The sequence below is a fragment of the Schistocerca cancellata genome, chromosome 8, assembly GCF_023864275.1.
Source record: "Schistocerca cancellata isolate TAMUIC-IGC-003103 chromosome 8, iqSchCanc2.1, whole genome shotgun sequence".
NCBI lineage: Eukaryota > Metazoa > Arthropoda > Insecta > Orthoptera > Acrididae > Schistocerca > Schistocerca cancellata.
In genome coordinates this window covers 514033962-514056488 of record NC_064633.1, presented here as the reverse complement: position 1 = coordinate 514056488, position 22527 = coordinate 514033962, and the positions used below count along the sequence as shown (strand labels likewise).

The 22527-nt window shown below is 41.9% G+C and overlaps 1 protein-coding gene across 1 annotated transcript in view; it reads left to right on the top strand.

The window, feature by feature from the left end:
* Positions 1 to 22527, top strand: part of LOC126095170 (uncharacterized) — a 336664-nt gene that overhangs the window by 9255 nt on the left and 304882 nt on the right. Inside the window, exon 2 of the mRNA XM_049909898.1 lies at positions 4935 to 5059. Coding sequence (XP_049765855.1) covers positions 4935 to 5059 — 125 coding nt within the window. The remainder of the gene's footprint in view (positions 1 to 4934; positions 5060 to 22527) is intronic.

The following is a 22527-nucleotide window of genomic DNA, read 5'->3' as shown; positions in this document are numbered from 1 at the left end:
TTTTCTATTTTCTGTCAAATACCAATTTTCGTAGCTCTAGGTTCAAAATTTCCTTAACAGTGACATATATTTAAAAGGCCTTCGATCCCTTATGTTACCTTCTTAAGGTGCAATTTCGAAAAATCCCGTCTTAAACTATGTCTTCAATATAAGATCAACACCCTCTCCAAATTTCAAGTTTTCATTGTTAGTGGTTTGGGCTGGGCAATGATGAGTCAGTCAGAGCATTTCCTTTAGTATATAGAGATTAACATAATGATGACATGAGAGGTTCTTTTATCCTGCAGGTTTGTACATCCTGAGACGGTCATTATGATGTTTTGAAACTTCAGCTCGGGCAATGATTCGGAGCTGAAATGTATAGAGGGAGTGACAGAGACTTGGCAAGCCGGAACAATTTTTCTAGAATTGCTTTACGCCTTGTACACTTTTAAAATAATATAAATCTTCTTTTCATTCGCAACAAAAGTAAGAGTTCTTATATAGAAGCACCCGTGAAGTGTGTAGTTGCTAAAGTAACGCTTACGCCTGTAAAAGGCAAGCTTTAATCAGAAATAATTAACTGAAAGTTGTAAGTACTTTTGCTTCTAAACGAAGAGGTCGTGTGTTCCGAGTGAGATGGTAACAGAATATTAGAGTAGGAATTAATATACTCCCTACACCATGTTTAAGCAGGGAGAGCTGAGTGTGGGTGGCGTTGGCATCGAAAATTCCGAACTCTATCCCTCCATCCTCCCTCCCCCGCAACTGTCAACGAACAGATCTGAGCGAGTCTTTGAGATCTTGATTGGGGTTCTTTCAATGGGAGAAAAACCACATTAGCTGCTAAAGTCTTACATAACGGGGTGTACAGGTCATTCTCATAACGTGACAAAAGGAGTTAAACGAGTAGAAAGGTAATTTAGAAAAAAATTTGTTATAAGTACTCGTGTTTCAGTATGTATTTGTGTGAGACTGTGTCGGCTAGATTATTATGGCTGAAGTTTCGTACGGACGTGTTTAGGTAAATATACTAAACCCTAAATAATTCGGACTTCACTAAATCATTATTCGCGCTAACTAGGGCTCGTGTTTTGTATTTCGAACTGGAACGCCGCCTTCCTGTTCCCTGAACCTCAGTCGCGCCAAGTTCATTTATGGTAAAATGTGGAACAGATGTCCTTATTTTCCATTCTATCTGCCCGGCTCTACCCGTGGCCTGTAGCGGATAACATAACGTGCATCACTGTGGTGACAAGCACGCAACAAAGAAGAGGACTGCTCAGTTCGCTTGTTGAAGCCCACACGACGAGTTGTGTTAAATTACACCTCTCATCATCATTATCATCATCATTTAAGACTGATTATGCCTTTCACCGTTCAGTCTGGAGCATAGCCCCCCTTATACGGTTCCTCCATGATCCCCTATTCAGTGCTAACATTAGTACCTCTTCTGATGTTAAACCTATTACTTCAAAATCATTCTTAACCGAATCCAGGTACCTTCTCCTCGGTCTGCCCCGACTCCTCCTACCCTCTACTGCTGAATCCATGAGTCTCTTGGGTAACCTTGCTTCTCCCATGCGTGTAACATGACCCCACCATCTAAGCCTGTTCGCCCTGACTGCTACATCTATAGAGTTCATTCCCAGTTTTTCTTTGATTTCCTCATTGTGGACACCCTCCTGCCATTGTTCCCATCTACTAGTACCTGCAATCATCCTAGCTACTTTCATATCCGTAACCTCAACCTTGTTGATAAGGTAACCTGAATCTACCCAGCTTTTGCTCCCATACAACAAAGTTGGTCGAAAGATTGAACGGTGCACAGATAACTTAGTCTTGGTACTGACTTCCTTCTTGCAGAAGAGAGTATATCGTAGCTGAGCGCTCACTGCATTAGCTTTGCTACACCTCGCTTTCAGTTCTTTCACTATGTTGCCATCCTGTGAGAATATGCATCCTAAGTACTTGAAACCGTCCACCTGTTTTAACTTTGTTCCTCCTATTTGGCACTCAATCCGTTTATATTTCTTTCGCACTGACATTACTTCCGTTTTGGAGATGCTAATCTTCATACCATAGTCCTTACATTTCTGATCTAGCTCTGAAATATTACTTTGCAAACTTTCAATCGAATCTGCCATCACAACTAAGTCACCCGCATATGCAAGACTGCTTATTTTGTGTTCACATATCTTAATCTCACCCAGCCAGTCTATTGTTTTCAACATATGATCCATAAATAATATGAACAACAGTGGAGACGGGTTGCAGCCTTGTCTTACCCCTCAAACTACTCTGAAGCATGAACTCAATTTACCGTCAACTCTAACAGCTGCCTGACTATCCATGTAAAGACCTTTAATTGCTTGCAAAAGTTTGCCTCCTATTCCATAATCTTGTAGAACAGACAATAACTTCCTCCTAGGAACCCGGTCATATGCCTTTTCTAGATCTACAAAGCAAAGATACAATTACCTGTTCCACTCATAACACTTCTCCATTATTTGCCGTAAGCTAAAGATCCGGTCCTGACAACCTCTAAGAGGCCTAAACCCACACTGATTTTCATCCAATTGGTCCTCAACTAATACTCGCGCTTTTCTTTCAACAATTACACCTCTATGACCGCTTAAAAGTGTATTGAAGTGACGTACGGTGTAATACAGTAACCGAGGTGAGTTTTAGGAGTAAATAGAAAACTACAAGTTTAGAAGATTTTTGGGAGGAAAATCTGCTATGAGATCAGCATCAGGTAGTAGAGCCTTTTAGGCTACAATAGACCACTTCGTTGCAGATCCACATAAGAGCGGCACGTAACTTGTTAATTATGTAGCGTTATACGGCAAATTTAGAAAAAAATTCCAGTAGGCCTATAGTGCAGACAGCTACAGTAATATGTATGTGCAGCAGTATATATAAGGTAACATAAATTCGCGCACAAGGACACCACAGCTCGATTCCTTGCATACTAACCGTACAAAACACGTGCTTCGCAAATTTTCGTCCCTTGAAAGGTATCGATAGGAATGAATGTTTAGTTTTAGTTTAAATGGATATCAACGACATGCTGTCTGGCAACACCGTAATTACATGCCTGACAAGTGTTTCAATATTAAATCGTATTCTGTGCTGCTCAGTTATTGCAATGGGTAAGATTTTCCGCTAGAATACCCGATTACGAACTTTCAGTTTAACGTCTAGCTATTTTTTTTAGTTTCCTACTATTTTCTGCCAAATAAAAAGCTCTCCTCTGCCCGAACAGGCCTCGGAAGGCCCAACGGAACCGGCCGATCCACGTGTCATCCGCAGCCGACTGGCGTCATCGGATGCGGATATGGAGTGGGGTGGGGTCAGCACACCACTCTATCGGCCGTCGTCTGTTTTCGTTACATGGAATCGCAACTAGTCGGTCAAGTAACTCCTCGCTATGCATCACGAGCCGCGGCGCACCCCGGTAGGTCAACAGCGCACGGCGGCCCTGAAGTCACCCACCAGAGTGGAGTGCCCTCCACACCCGACGACGCTTAGTTTTCTTGATCTGATTGCAAACGTTGTACCCAGTACGGCCAAATACAGCTGAAGTATAATTTACTTTGTTTCTGAAACAATATATATCTTACTACAATTGGGGGTTAGACAACTGAGAAATATTTATGAAGCGCAGTAGTCAGTTAGATGTAAATGTAACCATAACAGCTGCTACAACTCGATAGAAAGTACTTCGGTAGCTGGGTTGGAATTTACTTGACGTAGCAGTGCAAAACAATGCATTTAGACGAGGTGGTTATGTGATTTGTATCGTTGTATGGGGGCCTCTCTACGATAAAAGAAGCAGGGATAGATCGAGGATGAAAGGTGTAGAGTCAGTTTACTTTTACCGTGGGGGAAGGGATATAATTCAAGAAAAAGGTAGCAGTGCTGGCAGTGGACTAGAAGGCACGAAGGTAAGTTATACGTGGTACAGAACAGAGCAAAAATTTAAAAGCAAAATACTTCTTTAACGGTGCAATAATGAAAACGATTTGGTTCTCAATGCTGCATTGGTATCGCATAATTGCATATGTTTTGTACAAGACATGTACAACGACTGAGAAACTAGCTACCATATCGCACAGTCGAAAATAATACAAGACATAAGGAAAATAGAAATTACGCCTAGATCCTGAATCGAAACCGCGTACTCGAGTTCTCTAACGCAAAGCTCTACCCACCGCACTTACTGAGAAGCACAGGTATAAGACTTCGATTAATGTACTTGCCCTTCTTTGACGTCCATTTTCTACTAAAACATGCACATGACGAAATTTTGTAGCAGATATTTTTGTATTCTTAGCGTATAAGGATGAACGGCATTTCGCACGAGTTCTTGGATGTTAGTTCACCCCGTATACCAAACTTGTAAAATTTAACTTTTGAATTAGTTTTGTAGCTTTGGTTAATCCTGTTGTTCGTTGTTGGGATAGCACTACAATACTCAATTTTAAACTGAACATTTAAATTAATTTAAAGTTGAATATTTAAATTAAAACCTTAACTTCTAATAATATTGCAACTGGTCTCGTTTTTATTTAACCGCTGTACAAACTGTGTGTTATATTCATAACTATTGCTTCAAATAACAATTTTGAAAGCTTATGTATAATTTGAACTTTAATAATTAGGACTGGAATTCGTTCCAGTTAGTCCGAATTAGTAAGGTTACACTGTATAACGACTCGGTTTTTGGACGCTGATATCATGTTTAGGTGAACGAAAGAGTTGCCAGTCGGGTCGCAGTATGCCTCTCACGTCAATAACGTGTGGCGCCGTAATGGTAACGTGGGCGAGTGTAACCCGTTTCAGTCCTTCGACCGCGGTAGCAACAGGGATCGAACTCAGCACTCAGCTAAGCAGCACAGTGACCCGGGCCGCGCCACCACGCCTGACACGTGCTCCCGTGTTTTGCACAGGTGAGGGTCGCAGCCAGCAGCCGTCGCTGCCGCCGGTGGCGCCCGCCGGGGCCGAGGTGCGCATGCGCCTCGCCGACGGCCAATCAGCGCTCAAGGCGGCGACCTGCGCTCTCTCAGTGGAAGGGGTAAGTAGCGCCTTCTTTCCCTTATTCCGCCGCCGCTCGGACTCTTTTTGCCTCCCCTTCTTACCGACCGCCGCTCCCTCCCTGCGGAGTACGGTTTTTCGATATACCGAAGGCGCCGCCGTCGAGGTGTCCGGCCGGTTGCCGCGATCCGGACGCGCAGCCAGTTTTTATTTTGTGCGCCGAGGGAAATGTTAATTGGTGCGGTTGGCGGTAGTGCAGCAGCGCAGTGCATGAGCCGGCGCCGATGCGACGCTGTGCGGGTCAGCCGCGACGTCAGGCGAACCTCGTCCCGCTGCAAGTGAGTCTCCCAAGTTTCCGTCCCAGGGGTCTGCGTAGCCCTGAATGCTAACAGCGTTACGAGGCGTAAACTGCAGGGAGTGACAGTAGATGCTTCGCCAGGACAACTACTATAAAGTATAAAACAGGATAAACTACACGATGTGTGTGTGTGTGTGTGTGTGTGTGTGTGTGTGTGTGTGTGTGAGAGAGAGAGAGAGAGAGAGAGAGAGAGAGAGAGAGAACACACGCACATGACATACACTTGGGCCCATTCACATTCAAGAGCAACGCGAAACAGTCAGGTCTTGTATCGAATATCAATGACTTGTTGTCTAAATTACACTTTTCTACAAATTTTCCAGGTCAGTGCGCTTTCTCGAACGTTTTCCGCGAGATTATGGCTGTATATCATGCCTGAAGTTCTGTTCTGGAAAGTCTACATAATATCCCACATAGAAACGTGTTGCAACCACCAATTTTCTTTGGTTGCCGGTGTTGCTGGTAGATAGATGGTGGAAAATTTGGTAAAGAGAGTGGATACTTTAACAATTTACGCATCGAATCACTCGATGTTTTTTTCGACTTACTAAGCACTTTTGGTCATAGATACATGGTCTTCATAACATGATTTTTAATTTTACACTTTTGCCCCTTTTTAGATTATCCTTTTCACTGTATGGTAGCTGTTCTCCATCATTTCCTGATTTGTGGTAATTTTTGTATCTACACATAACTGTAACCTTCATAATCCATTTTGATACTCTTGCCTCGTTCGGCCCGTATTCTCGGTTGTTACCCCTACCGCTCCCTCCAGTGCCACCTAACTACTGTTGGATGCCTTGGCAGATGTTCCAGTTACCTGCCCCTTCTGCTGGTAAGGATCTGTTGTAGGCTTCTTTCCACAATTATTCTTTTCAGTGATTCCTCACTTCGTACTTTACCTCTCCACTTAGTCATTAATACTTCCAGTTCCTCGTTCCCTTGATTTCTGATGGCCCAAATTTCACTTTTGCATCTGACTGGTGGACATATATTCCTCATTTGCAACGTAACTGGAAAGAAGAATCCTCTGTATACCCCACTAAAAGATTACCCACAGCATTTTTTAAAAGAGTGAGCTCTGTGCTTCCATCCACTGCTTTGGTGTTCCGTTTCAGAACAGTTTTACGAGTGGAATCATTTCCCATCCTCGACACCAATACCTGCAAAACTATCTGTCCAAAGCTTGCTGCATCATGCATGCAACAAATGCTGCATTTCACGTTTTACAAAGCTTTCTTATAGCTATTTCGGCATGAAAAATGTACCACATCCTTTCTTCTAGTGTGCCTATGGGCAGATAATTGAAAGAATATTAATCGGCGTAATTCTAACGTCATATTGTGCACTTTCTCGATAGTTACACCTGCATTTATGGTTTCGGGACGTTAGTCACTTGTATATCCTCCACAGATGGAAGACCACATTTGACTGCAAAGTCACAAATGTTAATTTTACAAAAATTAGAAGTATCTTTCACTAATTTGCATCTCCTTCCTTCGCCGACTACCAATGAGCACCAATAATTTTATGAGTGAACGTTATTTCAAGTCATCCACCTGACCGAGCCATACACGAAACATGTACTTTATGAGCAAAATGGGGCATAAATATCCAAATTATGGTTGACACCGGACTCGGGGATTTACACCTGTAGCTATACAATTAAAGCAATATTCAGTCAATAAGTGATCACATCGATGTGGGGTGGAGAATTCTTACCCCGTTCCCCTAAATTGCCATATTGCAGGACTTGTTCGCTTACCTTGAATCCAAATTATTTATTTTATCCACGCTATTTCCGTACAGGTTTCGTCATCACCAGTGGGCTTTGATTGCAAAAGCCACCGTAATGGATAGAAATGAAGTGAAAATACAGTAATACTGCATTGTTGCTTATCAGTATTTACATGCTGCAGTGTTTAGTTAACATTTAAATTTTTTCACATGTAATCAAAATCTTATCATAAATGTTTCATAATACAGCGTCAATTTGCAGCAAGTGTACCTGTTGTAACAGTTAAATTTACTATAGTGTTAGTTAGCTATGAGTCTACTATGTTCAACTAAAGGTTTGACGTAATATTAGGTCACATTGTAATGACCTAGAGGCATGTTGGACAGAGGATGAAAAGGCATCGAAATATTCCATCATGTAAATAGGAAATTCGAAAAATAATTTATTTCCAAATTTTTCTGTATTTCTTGTGTCTTCAAACATAAAAACACTATTTACTACAAAATCTTCCTGTATCTAGGTTGGGTATAACTGTATCTACAGACAAGCAAAATTCAGAAGAAGGGCAAGAAGCTTATATACAGTCTATTAGTTAGCTATACTTCAGGAAAAAGTTTGATTGTGTCTCTAAATAGTATTCATTGCATAGAATTAATCACACTACGTAATATGTGTATTTATTTACATAGATTTGTTTCGTGAACAATGTATGCCTAGATGGAACCATTGTTTAATGTGTGGTCGTTAGATTGAAAATGTATGTATGAATCCCATACTAACAGTCGAGGCTTTCACAATAGATTACTTTCAATGTCAGAATAAGGTACTGAGTTATTTACTCTTAGTTCTACTGTCTACTAATTGAATAATAATTTCCTTAGCTGTATTTTAAGGTCAGAGAATCACCATCTCACCCGATAAGAACTCAGGGTAGATATGTCACTTATAAAATCCCTTACGTCGCACTAAGCTTCTCTTTTATCCCTGCACCACCTTGTGTTACGCAATTCGGGCCAATACCTGGGCGGGGTTTGGCAGTACCCCAGTGTCGCATAGTTAGAACATGTTCAGCAGCTTTCAATTTGTGTAAAATTCCTGTGATTGAACACAGCACTTGTAGTGAAACATTATTATGATCAATATCAGGAGAAAAAATAGTTTTAATCCTGAAATTGTGACTTACGGTAGTGCATGAGCTTCGAGACTAACAAAATTGAACAAGACTCCTCCTGTAACGTTGTTACTGTCCGAAGGGCTTCAACAGACTGGTGCGTCATGAGAGGCATCTGGTCCTAGATATTTATAATGAACAGATTTCTAAAGACGTTTCATTCATTCACTAACTTCTGTAATGTTAGTTAAAGATAAATCCTTTTCCATTACTGCCGGCCGGAGTGGCCGAGCGGTTCTAGGCGCTACAGTCTGGAACCGCGAGACCGCTACGGTCGCAGGTTCGAATCCTGCCTCGGGCATGGATGTGTGTGACGTCCTTAGGTTAGTTAGGTTTAAGTAGTTCTAAGTTCTAGTGGACTGATGACCTCAGAAGTTGAGTCCCATAGTGCTCAGAGCCATTTGAACCTTTTTTTCCATTACTGTGAAGCAAGGTTTCGAATCACTCACAACAACGGGAGACTAAAATTAGTTCTGTTTGTTGGAGAAACAGTCGGACTGAGTTAAAAAAATTTCTGGTGAAACCTTCAGGGACCTGTCAACGTATGAGACTTAACTGTGGACAGAGAGTTCCCGCTTCACACCTCTCTTCCACTTTTTCCCTTCAACCAGTACTAAGCACTACCGCCTCCATCTAACAAGTGATTTCTTAGTTATAAGTTTATTTTAAAGTATGATACAGTGCGTATCGGTTGGTCATATTTCCTTTCCACCTTTCTTTCGTCCTTTACATTTGTTCACTGTTTCACTTTAACGATTTGTACTATGTCTATAATGATAACTCTTATTCTGAAAATTTTTGCATCACATCTTTGAACGTAATACCTCTTCCAGAGATCTCCATCACTATGTTACCATCTTTAACAACGATATTTCTTAGAACGTGGAACTGCCCCAAAAAGCAATAGCCATAGAAACCATTAATTAAAAAAAAGTTTGTTAATAAAGATATTTTTATGCCGTTTGTAAACAACTGCATCGATTAGTTACATTGTACGCCCCTTGTTCAGTCGTAAAAGGACATCATTGCTAAAGTTCTTCGTTATCTATCAGCCTTCCTAGAAGGTATAGATACCCGAAGTGGCATATATGAGATTAACAATTGTCTCGATTTGCGTATCAATATTATGACATCTTATGGCAGATAAAATACAACTGAAGCATGCAAAATACTTTTGTTGTGATCTCAGACCGCAGGCTGGTTTGATGCAGCTCTCCATGCTACTCTACCCCGAGCAAGCTTCTTCATCTCTGAGCAACTAATGTAACCTTCATCAACTGGAATCCGTTTACTGTATTCGTGCCTAGTTCTTTTTCTACAAATTTTACCCTTCACCCTTCTTTCCATTGACAGTTCCTAGATGTCTTAGAACGTAACCTTTCAACCGATTCCTTCCATTACTCAAGTTGGCTCGTGAATTTCTTTTTACTCCAATTTGATTCAGTACGTCCTTACAAGTTGTTCGATCTGCCCATCTAATATTCAGCATTCCGTGCTCTTCTTGTCTGAACTGCTCATCACCAACATTTCACTCTAAACAAATATCTCCGGAAAAGACTTCGTGATACTGAAATTTATAGTAGATGTTAACAAATTCCACTTTTTCACAAATGTTTTTCGTGCCATACCAGGTCTAAATTTCATATCTCCTCTACTATAGCCCTAACCAGTTATTTTGCCGCCCAAATAGCAAAACCCATCTATTACTTTTAGTTTTTCTTTTCCTTACCTAATTCCCTTAAAGTCATCTGACTTAATTCCACTACATTTTATTGTTATTCTTCTGCTTTGGTGATGTTCAACTAGAAAAACGAATTTTATTAATTGTGCGTTACTTTAAGATTAAGCACAGTCTCAAAAACGCACTGCAATAAATAAATAACGGTTAGTTGCTGTTTCCCTAGCCTCCAACCTTAGTATGGATCTATGATTTCCGTCCTATATGAATGAAGGCTAAGGATTCTAAATCGAGTGCAAATGTTATAGAATCAAGTTTGGACGAACATCAGTTCTAAACGTTAATATACAATAGTAATATCGCTTTCATGTTGCGTTTTACTTGCTTATTATGAAGCAAGAAATACAGAAGATTAATAAAAATCAATTGATAATGAGGCTTGTAAGACTGAATGTACTTAACGGACGGTTTCTCGAATGAAATACTCTCCTTTCGTTTATCGTTTGTGGCGTTGTTTCTGTTTAATGGCAGTAGTGGCGTTGCACGGCAATGATACTATTATCGTAGAGGAGAAAATAAAATTTTTATACGCGCGGGTTCACTTGGTATGAAGCGCTGTGTGGTATCCATAAATCACTGCAGTGTCAGTTGACATTTCGATAACCACGTGCGCGGCAATAACAGCTAAGGTCAAAGTGCTAACTCGTTTGTTTCTCTCTCATTTCAATAAAATGTGGATCGCACTAGCGGAATACAAGCTTCTGCTTACAGTTCCTTGCGCTTCAAATTGTCCATCGGAACGATATATCCAATACTTATTTTGACTAATTAAAATTTTAGTTACAGGTATTTAAAAGGGATTTTATTTACTCGTCAGCTAACAGGATTGCGTGCAAAACGCTGAATCTCTGATCTCACCGTAATTTCGTTGAAGTAAACTTTTTTACAAGTTGAAATCGTTGTTATTGGCAGAGAGTCATAAACGACAGTTGCTGGTTTTGAATACTGTCTTATGCTACAGGTAATGTAACTATGCGCTGCAACTCTCTTTTTAAAGTACATTTATCACAGTCAGACTGGAGTTTCATTCATTCGCTGAGAACGTGGTGCAAATATCTCGAAGTGCCAGTCTCGCTGTCCAGGTTGAAGACGGGAGAGGGAGAGGTACCGGATTAAGCAGATGGCTTCATTTTCAGCTGTGAGTTCTATTGTGGTAGTCTATTTTTTCCGCATTTCGGTTGCTGCGTCCAATGCAAAGAACATGCAAGTGGCCGGAGGTTTATCACTTCTTTCATTACGCTGACTGCTTTGGTGTAGGGGGTCATTTGATCTGAAATGGCTCGTTGCAGAACAATGCGCTCGGTTTGTTACCCCATTTCAACTACTGCCGAAATGTTGAACAGTTCATGTAAAGAAACATTTCTATTATGATGTGCTGTCGGATACGCTGATAGACGTTCTTTGGTTTGAATGTTTCACTTAGTTAACAGAGTTCAGGTTCATGTGTAGAAGTTAAAGCCCCGGGGCAAAGAGACAATACGGCATTTAACTGCGTTGGTGTCGATTGTTAGTACCATGAGCCACTGATCGAACGTTCTCTAAAATGGATTTATGGAATAAAAAGTACATCTAATGTAACCTACGACACGCATATCATATTACATACATTGCAATGGTTTTTTAGGTATTCTGTTATCAGTATAATGCCAGGTTTATCTTAGGTAAGATATCAGATTACGGTAATCTACAACGAGCCATTACAGAGTAGATGTTCGCTATCTTAAAGCGACAGGAAAAACAGATATACCTCGCAAAATTTGCAGGCAGAATTCGCATTAACCCTGTGTAAGAGTGTCCCACCATAACCATTCTCAGTTCAATTTTTCCAAAACCTGCGTATCATATTTATGTGTGTGCTGCATGCTCCCTAATTAATTATCTGTTTGCCGTGTGGTCGAAGTATTTACTTTTCCATGACTTCGTAACGTTCTTCGGTCAAATAAAGATCTGCCACTCTGGCCAAAGACGGACCAATCGGAACCGGCCGACCGCCGTGTCATCCTTAGCCAAAGGCGTCACTTGGGTTTGGTCTGGGGGTTTCTTAACTTTCAAGTAGCTCCTCAGTTAGGCTTACTAGGCTGAGTGCGCTTCGTTACAGTCCTCCAACGGAGGAATGACCCCGAGAACTGAACACATGCTCTCCGCATGACAGCCAACATGCGCTGACCACTCATCTATGCATGCGAACATTCGCCAAAATAGCTCCACTAATAACTGAATTTTTTCCCTTCAGCCATTTACTTACAAGGGAACATCCCCATCGCACCCCCCTCAGATTTAGTTATAAGTTGGCACAATGGATAGGCCTTGAAAAACTAAACACAGATCGATCGAGAAAACAGGAAGAAGTTGTGTGGAACTATGAAAAAATAAGCAAAATATACAAACTGGGTCGTCCATGCGTAAGATAGGTAATATTAAGGGCAATCTGAGGCGAGGAGCGCCGTGGTCCCGTGGTTAGCGTGAACAGCTGCGGAGCGAGAGGTCCTTGGTTCAAATCTGCCCTCCACTGAAAATTTTGCTTTCTTTATTTTCGCAAAGTTATGATCTGTCCGTTCGTTCATTGACGTCTCTGTTCACTGTAATAAGTTTAGTGTCTGTGTTTTGCGACCGCACCGCAAAACCGTGTGATTAGTTGACGAAAGGACGTGCCTCTCCAATGGGAACCGAAAACATTTGATCACAAGGTCATAGGTCAACCGATTCCTCCACAGGAAAACACGTCTGATATTTTGTATACGACACTGGTGACACCATGTGCGTCACATGACAGGAATATGTTGTCGACCCACCTAACTAGTACACTTGGCGAATGGGTGAAAAGTTTCTTCTACCTTGCCCGATTTAGGTTTTCTTGTGGATGTAATAATCACTCCAAAAAAAGTGATGAAAACATAAGAGTTTTTCACATAAACTGAAAATAAAAGTTAAAATTTTCGGTCGAGGGAAGATTTGAACCAAGGACCTCTCGTTCCGCAGCTGTTCACGCTAACCACGGGACCACGGAGCTCCTCGCCTGATATTGACCGTAATAGTGCCTATCTTACGCATGGACGACCCAGTTTGTATATTTTGCTTATTTTTTCATAGTTCCACACAACTTCTTCCTGTTTTCTCGATCGATCTGTGTTCAGTTTTTCAAGGCCTATCCACTGTGCCAACTTATAACTAAATCTGAGGGGGGTGCGATGGGGATGTTCCCTTGTTAGCATCCTTCCAAAGTTTCAGGATGCGCTCCCTTTCTCGTGACTTTCGTTAACAACTACCATCGAAGTCACTAAGGAGAGTAGAGTAATGTGCTCAGCGGATAATCGTACGCATTCTATATTTGAAGCTTATGGTAAACATAACGACTTTAGACTACAGCTGAGCTCAATCCTGTAACAACACGTTGAAGAAGACAGGCGTCATTCGAGCTGTGGAACGCATGGCTATGGAGCAAATGAAACAGGACAGTTTCTTGACTACTTCACACATAAAAATTTTTATATTTATGTAGTGTGTCTGCAACTGCATATCCTCTTACGCATAGCTCGTCAATCGTGAAGGAAGCGGTCAGCAGCACAAGGTCGACGATATAAAGTCAGCTCGTAGTAAAAATATTTCTGTTACTGATAAATCAGATATATGTACAGTATTTAACAATCATTTTTCTGAGCATTGCTGGTGAATTAAATAAAAATTTAGTTTCTACAGGAAATCAAATAACTCTCTTGGCAAATGCCTTTCCGAGATTGATGTCTAAAATACTCCTCTGTGATACAGAGAAAGGGGAGATTGAGTCAGTAATAAAATCAGTGAAGACTAAGGACTCTCATGGATACGATGGGATGTCTAGCAGAATATTAAATCACTGTGCTGCACATGTTAGCCCTGTACTTGGCCAAATTTTTCCATCAGGAATGGTAAGTTTCCTGAACGATTAAAGTACTCAGTAGTATAGACGCTTTATGAAAAGGGAGAAACGGATAATGTAGACAATTTTATACCTATTTCTATGCCATCAGTGTTTGCAAAAGTTATTGAAAAGGCCGTGTATGTAAGGATAATTGATCATTTTATATCACACGATATGATATAAAACGTACAGTTCGTCTTTAGAAGTCGTTTAATAACTGAGAATGCTATATTCTCTATTCCCTGTGAGGTAGTGGATGGTTTAAACAAAAGGTTTCGAACGCTAGGCATATTTTTTGATTTAACTAAGGCGTTTGATTGTGTTGTCCACAAAATATTGCTCCAGTAGTTGGACTATTACAGAATACGGGAAGTAGCTCACAATTGGTTCACTTCGCAACAGACAGAAAACGGTGATTATGCGCTCTGTTGAGAATGGCTGTGATGTGGGGTCTGAGTGGGGAACTTCCAAGTCGGAGGTGGCTCAGGGATCAGTGTTGAGGCCACTCCTGCTCCTTATTTATACAAATGATATGCCCTCTTTCTGATGACACTAGTTTGATAGTAAAGGATTTTGCGTGCAACATTGGCTCGCTTTCAAATAGTGCAGTTCATGGCATAAGTTAATGGCTTGCAGCAAAGAAACTAACACTAAATCACAGTAAGACTCAGTTTTACAGTTTCTAACACACAATTCAAAAAAACCTGACGTTTTAATTTAACAGAATGGGCACATGATTAGTGAAACTGAACAGTTAAAATTTCTAGACGTTCAGATAGATAATAAAGTGTCGTGGTAAGGCCACGATCAGGATCATGTTCAAAGACTTAATGCTGCCATTTTTGCTGTTCGAACCGTATATGAAGTGAGTAATCGTTCGACACGAAAATTAGTCTACTTTGCTTATTTTCATTAGCTTATGTCGTATGGTATTATATTTTGGGGTAACTCTTCCCATTCTAAAAGGATATTTTTGGCTCAGAAACGGGCGGTTCGGGCAATAAATGGTGTGAGTTCACGAACCTCTTGTCGATCCCTGTTCACGAATCTTTGTATTTTGACATTGGCCTCTTAATATATATATTCCTTACTGTCATGTCTTGTTAACAGCATTAGCTTATTCCCAAGAATAAGCAGCTTTCACTCAGTTAATACGCGGCAGAAATCAAACCTACATTTGGATCGGACTTCCTTATTTCTTGTGCAGAAAGGTATGCAGTATACAGCTGCATCCATTTTCAATTAGTTACCACTAGAATTAAAAAATCTGAGCATTTATCGACGCGCTTTCAAATCGAAACTGAAGAGTTTCCCTGTGGATCACTCCTTCTATTCAGTCGAGTTCGTTGAAAAATAAAGCTGATTTTTGTTCTATTGTTGATTGCGTTTACTTAAACTTATGGCTTAACTTTTTTCGGGTTCATAAACAGTTTATTTTTATCTGTTATTACAATTACTTTGTAATTTAATGTACTGACACGTTCCATGACCTTGGAGATTTGCTCCTCAATTTGGTCGTACCGACCTTGACATGTGCATAAAAATTAATAAATAAAAAGAAAGAAAGTGGTGGCCCACGTATGACCACAGATAGTGTAGTTCACTGTTTTTCTTTTTTTTTCCCTGTTAGAACTTAGTGATCTTCCTTACACATGCTATTCAAATTGGAGGTTAATGTTTAATGTTTCATCAGCGACGAGATCATTAGGGAGGAAATGCAAATTCGGAGGGGACGATGAGGGAAACGCAGGCCGGTTACGTCGTATGTACAGGATCCGCCTCTGTATGCACGTACATTAGCTTAAAGAAATCACCGGAAACCTCAAATTTGGATGGTCCAGCGAGGCTGTCAGAGCTTTCTCTCTCCTCCCCTCTCACCCCTTCTCCACATCCCGAAATCAGTACCTTGTTACATTTCTTCATACCACTCCTTACAGTTTTTCCATCGAACACTGTTAAATGGACTAGTAAGCCCCTTTGTGGAGTTCTGTCCTGTTAAGTGTTCAGTCGTTTTGCATATATCCATATATGCCGCATTACAAATCTGAATGTGTGTGTTGTAGTTATACATTCCTCACTTTTTTAAGCATAACTAGACATAGAATTTGTGAAGTCAGCTTTCGATGGCAGACTGGCAGTAAACGGTGTAAGTACTGTAACATGTCGCAGATAATGAGGGATGCACCCACTCTATGCCTTTATGACGACTTAAACTCTGCTGGGGAGTGTGCCTCATGATTACAGAGGAATATCATCCCTATCTTCCTCAAGAGCCGATACCAAAGAATATGGTGTTACTGGACGCAGTTGTTTGCAGCGAAGTCAGCGTTCTAAGTCATCTCAGAGGTGTTGCATTGCGTTCAGCTCGCGATTCTGTACTGGCTTGTCCATTTCTGGAATGTTATTGTCCCCAAACGCTTGCTTCACAGCTGCTGCTTTCAGCAGATTGCACAGTCATGATGATATAGCCATCCTCTCCAGGCTGCGCCCATACTATACACTGTACACAATTTTGTAAAATTTGTTCATATCCTTCCACATTTAGCGATATCTTAAAAGCAATAAGTTGTCATGGCACCCGAGTGTTTTACTGAAATCGCGGAACCACGAAAGACACGACCCTAACGTAACCTCTGTACTTCAGTCCGCAGCTCGTGATCTAGTGGCTAGCGTTGCTGCTTCTGAATCATGGGGTCCCGGGTTCGATTCCCGGCCGGGTTGGGGATTTTCTCTGGCCGCGTACGGGGTGTTTGTGTCGTCCTCATCATTTCATCATCATCATCATTCGTGATAGTGGTTAGACTGTAATGTGTACAAAAATTAGGCTGTGTAAAAAGTGGGACTTGGTACGGGAGCTGATGAGCCCGGGGTTCATCGCCCCCACAATCTAAACATTATCATCATCAATGTCTGTACTTTAGCACCACACATGATGGCAGTTAACGTTCTCAGGCGTTCGCCAAATCAAAACCCTTCCATTCGACTGCCACAGATTTAAGCGTGGTTCATCACTCCAAATCTCCACATCACTCTTTTTCGGTCAATATATTGTCCGCTGGCATCAGTCTTTACACCAGCTCAAGCATCCATCAGTACTTTCAACAGAAGTGTTTGGCTTATGAGGAGCCGCTCGACGACTCTACACCAGTGTTTTAAGCCTCTAACGACAATTACTGTGGAAGCTGGACTGCTGGTAGCGCTTTGGAGATTGTGAACAGTCCCTTCCACTGATCATGCGATTTTTTGTAGCCACCATTCACGAATGTCGACGGTCCCTGTCCATCATTGCATGAGATCTCGCCTTGGTTCAGCTGTGGTTGTTATTTCGCGTTTCTTCTTCGCACTCACTTCACCAACAGTCCATTTGCGCAGTGTTGGAAGAGGTGAAGTGTCTCTGATATATTTGTCGTCACTCAGGCGGCATCCAATGACTAAAACACTTTCGAAATCACTGAGCTCTCCATACCGATTCATTATCCTTCTATTTATTTTTATTGCTTTTCTACTGTCAGTACATTGCGCCTCTTTTTACACTGGAGGGTCCGCCTCTAGTGAAATCCAGTGCTCAGTTCCACAGTATATGCAGGTGTCCATATGTTTTTGATCATTTATAAGATCTGCTGTGTGTCTAGTTTTGAAGAACGTTCAACGAGTTCAGTAAAACACTCGGGTGCCACGACAACTGAAAATTCTTGCCAGATCGCGATCCGAACTCGGTTGTGCTACTTGTAGCAGTTGGCTTAGCCTTCAGGCTACCTGAGCATGCTTCTGTGGCTGACTCAAACTTTGACTCTTGTGTTTCCAAGGGTGAATTCCGAACCTTACCACACCTACCAGCTCTGTTCCCCCAGTGGTGACACTTCACATAGCTCACAGAGGTTTCGGAAATTGTTGTCGTACATGTAAAGTGCTTACAGACTTTGCACGTATTGGTTCAAATGGCTCTGAGCTCTATGGGACTCAACATCTGTGGTTAAGTCCCCTAGAACTTAGAACTACTTAAACCTAACTAACCTAAGGACATCACATACATCCATACCCGAGGCAGGATTCGAACCTGCGACCGTAGCGGTCACGCGGTTCCAGACTAAAGCGCCTTTAACCGCACGGCCACACCGGCCGGCTTGCACGTATTGTTGGTAGTTTTATTATCAGACACGTAAACGTTCAATATATTACAAAGTAGTTCTGAAATAATTTATAGATACCTGATGCTTACTTTCTGCTACGCTGCACCAGATACACAGCGCACTATGGTAAAGTCGTTGAAGTTTCTCAATTAAACTGTTGTACATACTTCGATTACTATTCACAATCGCGCACACATTATCAATGCCGGCTACAGGACATTTTAGTTACTGCTGGATCGAACACCCTTCCATAAAAAAAAAAAACTACCATACAGTTTCTCATAGTTCTTAATGCACAGAGCACCAGAACTTATAATACTAGGAGAAGCGTTGTGACGCTCCAAACAACACATTTGATATTGAAGATGACCGAAGAGAAAAAGGTTAAGTCCATATGAAGAAATTCATACGATGGCAGTTTTAAAAAATTAAACGCAACGATTGATACACTAAAGTTTTGTTCCTGAAACTTTTTTGTTCTTGTTAGGAGAAAATCACGGGAGTACTTGTATTTATTTTAGTTATAAGTAAAAAACGCAACGGAAACTAATGAGACATGAACTTGCTCGAGGTGAATAAAAAAAAATGGGTCTGAGCACTATGGGACTTAACTTCGGAGGTCATCAGTCCCCTAGAACTTAGAAATACTTAAACCTAACTAACCTAAGGACATCACACACATCCATGCCGAGGCAGGATTCGAACCTGCGACCGTAGCGGTCACGCGGTTCCAGACTGTAGCACCTAGAACCGCTCGGCCACTACGGCCGGCTCGAGGTGAATAGAAGCAATGCAAAATTGTTAGAAACACAATCTCATTTTCTTCATTCCAGTGTTCCAAAACGATACAAGAACCTAAAAGTAATACATATATTTGCTTATTGTGAACCACATGCCATATGATGTTTCGTTTCTGGGACGCTCAACTGCGCTGTCAGTAGAGTCCGAGCAAAGTCCCAATTTTTACACAGTCCAATTTACGTTTTGCTCAGTCCAATCTAGGCGCTGTCACGAATGATGATGATCATAATGACAACACAAGCTCCCACTCCCCAGACAGAGAAAATCCTCAACCAGGCTGGGAATCGAACCCGGGATACCGTCATGCAGTGGCAGCAACGCTACCCACTAGACTACGAGCTACGGACACCATAACTTCCCGTGATTTAATATTCTGATAGTAGTAATTCGTTACCCAAGTGGCAATGAAAAGTCTTAGTCTTGACGGGAGCAAAAGCATTTAAAAATTTTGCTGCCTTTCACCTTTCCGCTTCGTCAATGTCGTCGAAACACGTCAATTTGAAGCTGCGAGTTTTACGTTGCTCATGTGATTGTGTCCCCGCCGTCTTCTTTGCATCTTTTGATATTCCAAACGACTCTTTCTTTTGTGTGAGTTGCAAATGTAGGAATGTCAGCACTTTCGTCAGTCAGAGATAAACTGTCTTCGTCTAGCATCTTACGGAAAATATGATATAAAATGAAGTTTTCAAGCCGACCACCAAATCTCACCAACGACAACACAGCACTAAACTAGAAATTCTTCAAAAATAATAGGAGTCACGTGGGTACAAAAGTGAATACAAAAATAGCTACCGAGCGAGGTGGCGCAGTGGTTAGAACACTGGCCTCGCATTCGGGAGGAAGACAGTTTAAACCTGATTTCGGTTTTCCATGATTTCCCTAACTCACTTCAGGCAAATGCCGGGAAGGTTCCTTTGAAAGGGCACCGCAGACTTCCTTCTCCATTCTTCCCTAATACGATGGGACGGATGACCTCGCTGTCTGGTCCCCTACGGTTAATAAACCAACAAACAAAAAATATTTTTCATGAGGGTATTTTTGGTCTGTCGTTGCAACTACAAAAATACGTGATTTTTTTCACCAGACACATTTCGCTTTATCGAGGTAAGGCATCATCAGTGGTCTGTCATTAAGTTATTTACATTTTGATTTGCTTTTAGATCGAAAAACAGTTCGTTAAGAATAAATTCATTTGTACTTACGGTCATTTTCGCTTGACTTCTGCTTACATCTGGAAACGCGGTCTGATAGTACATCGTTGATGTTTTGCTGCATTGGACACTGAAAATTTTGGTAATTTTCAGTTGTTCTGCAGCAGTGTGCATTTCTCATGTGAAAAACAGTGCTGTGGCAAACATAAGAAATGCATTGTCTTGCAGAACAACTGAAAATTAGACCAAAATTTTCAGTGTCTAATGCAGAAAAACATCAACGATTTGCTAACAGACAGCATTTCCCGATGTTAGTGGTAATCAATCGAAAATGACCGTAAGTACAAATGAACTTAATCTCAACGAACTGTTTTTCGATCTAAATGCAAATCAAAAATGAAATAACTTAATTACAGACCACTGATGATGCTTTACCTCGATAAAGCGAAACGCGTCTGGTGAAAAAAATCGTGCGTTTTTGCAGTTGCAACGCCAGAACAAAAATACTCTCAAGAACTGTAAAACAACTGCGGACAATATGGGCACACAAATGAAGAATTTAATGTCACCCTGTCAAATACTTCTCTCTTTCGAGTAGGTGCAGGTTTGCTACCAGAACATCTAAGAACTCCAACCATTAGTACAATACAGTGCGACATTTCACCTGTAATAGTCTGACTGCTGACCATTTACCACTGTACGCGTGTGATAAGCAGTCAATATTTTTGTGAGTAACCTCTATATGCCATAAAGCGTTTGTTCAACCAGCAAGACTTTCACAAAAAAGGTGCACTTACCTCCTTTTCCCTCGAAGGTCTTAATTCCGATTTGGCACAGTGGAGGGTGGATGGCGTTCCCTAATATTTTCGACAATGACCGTCTCCGGCGACTATGGCTTAGCGCTACGCTGAATGCTCTGGTGCTAAGCGAGACGGGACGTCAGCACGCCCACAAGCCGCTTAGTTGGGGGGGGGGGGGGGGCACAGCCTCGCCCGCACCGCAGAGCACACAGCGCCCGCCGTCGCAGCGCGTCTACAGGTGCAGCCGGGCAGCCGGTAAGGCACGGCTAGCGGCGGACGGGGGACCAATTAGGGCTAGGAGGTTGCCCTGGCCGCGCCCCGCCGGGGAATTTATTTGTTAATTGGGGGCCTATTAGGGCGATTAGCCGGCGTCTCATTACCCCGTGATGGGGGCGGTGCCGGCGGCTGGCGATGCGATGCACTCCGATTCTAATTTGTGCCTCGTTTGAGCGAAGGACAGGCCGGCCGGCAGATAAGCCAGGCGCGAGTCCAGCCGACTTTAAATATGAAACGCGCCGCCCGCCACGAACACCGCTGCCGGCCGGCCTGCGACGAAAAAAAAACAAGGCGCGTTATAGGGCCATAAAACCTGATGGCGCCCATCGACATAATTCTATTAGAAATATGCTGCGCCATGGCAAATATATCCGGCAAATTGGGCTCCGCGCGACACGTCTCGTACCGCCGTGGGAATTGCGCGACGGCTAATTGCGCAACTCTATCGGAATGTTCCTGTTAGCGTTACCAGAAGTTATGGAGCGTCTTTAATGGGAGCAGAGACGCTGGTTTGTCTGCAGAAAACTTCACAAAAACAACAGCGCAATCAGCTTAGAGAATGAAACTTCCTGGCGGCTAAAAGTTTGTGCCCGACCGGGACTATAACATTGGATCCTTACCTTTCACAGGCTACCGCTCTAGACATTTTTTCCCTAAAATCGAATTTTTTTCTGTTTATGTGGCGAAGTCTCTACACAAGCAACAGAAGACTAAAACTCTGCTTCTACAGGGTGGCGCACGAAATGTGTTACTATTTCCTTATTGAACATAAACTTTATTGTCAATACAATCTGAGAGGAACATATACTACAATGAAGAGCCATCAATGGAGATTTGTTCTAACTCAGCACATGCTCAATATGTCCACCATTTCGTTTTCTAACTTTCTTCAAACGAACACTGAAGTTAGTGATTACCCTACGGCACATGTCTTCCGTAAATTCACTGCAAGCTTGAAGAATAAGTCTTCTGAACTCCATTAAATCACGTGGTCGTTTCGGGAAATTTTTTTCCTTTAGGTACCTCCAAAGAAAAAAGTCACATGTATTGAGGTCTGGACTATTGGGGGGCCAATTTTGTCTGTCATTGAAGCGACCTGGAAACCTGAGTGAAATGATCCGCATGTCGAAATGCTCGTTTAAGAACTCCAACACAGTGTTTGCAGAATGTGGCCTTGCTCCGTCTTGCATGAACCACTGCGTGTTGAAGGGCAAGGCAGTAGCAAGAAGCTGTGGAATGAAGCTATTGTGAAGCATGCTCAAATAACGCTCGCTGTTCACAGTTTCTTCAAAGAAAAAGTCCGTGACTGGAAATTGCTGCCCACGCTGTAATCGTCGGAGCATAATGTTGTCGTTCATGAACCACTTGTGACTTTTCAGTGGTCCAAAAGCGTACATTTTGTTTGTTTACCACACCGTCTAAATGAAAATGCGCCTCGTCTGAAAAC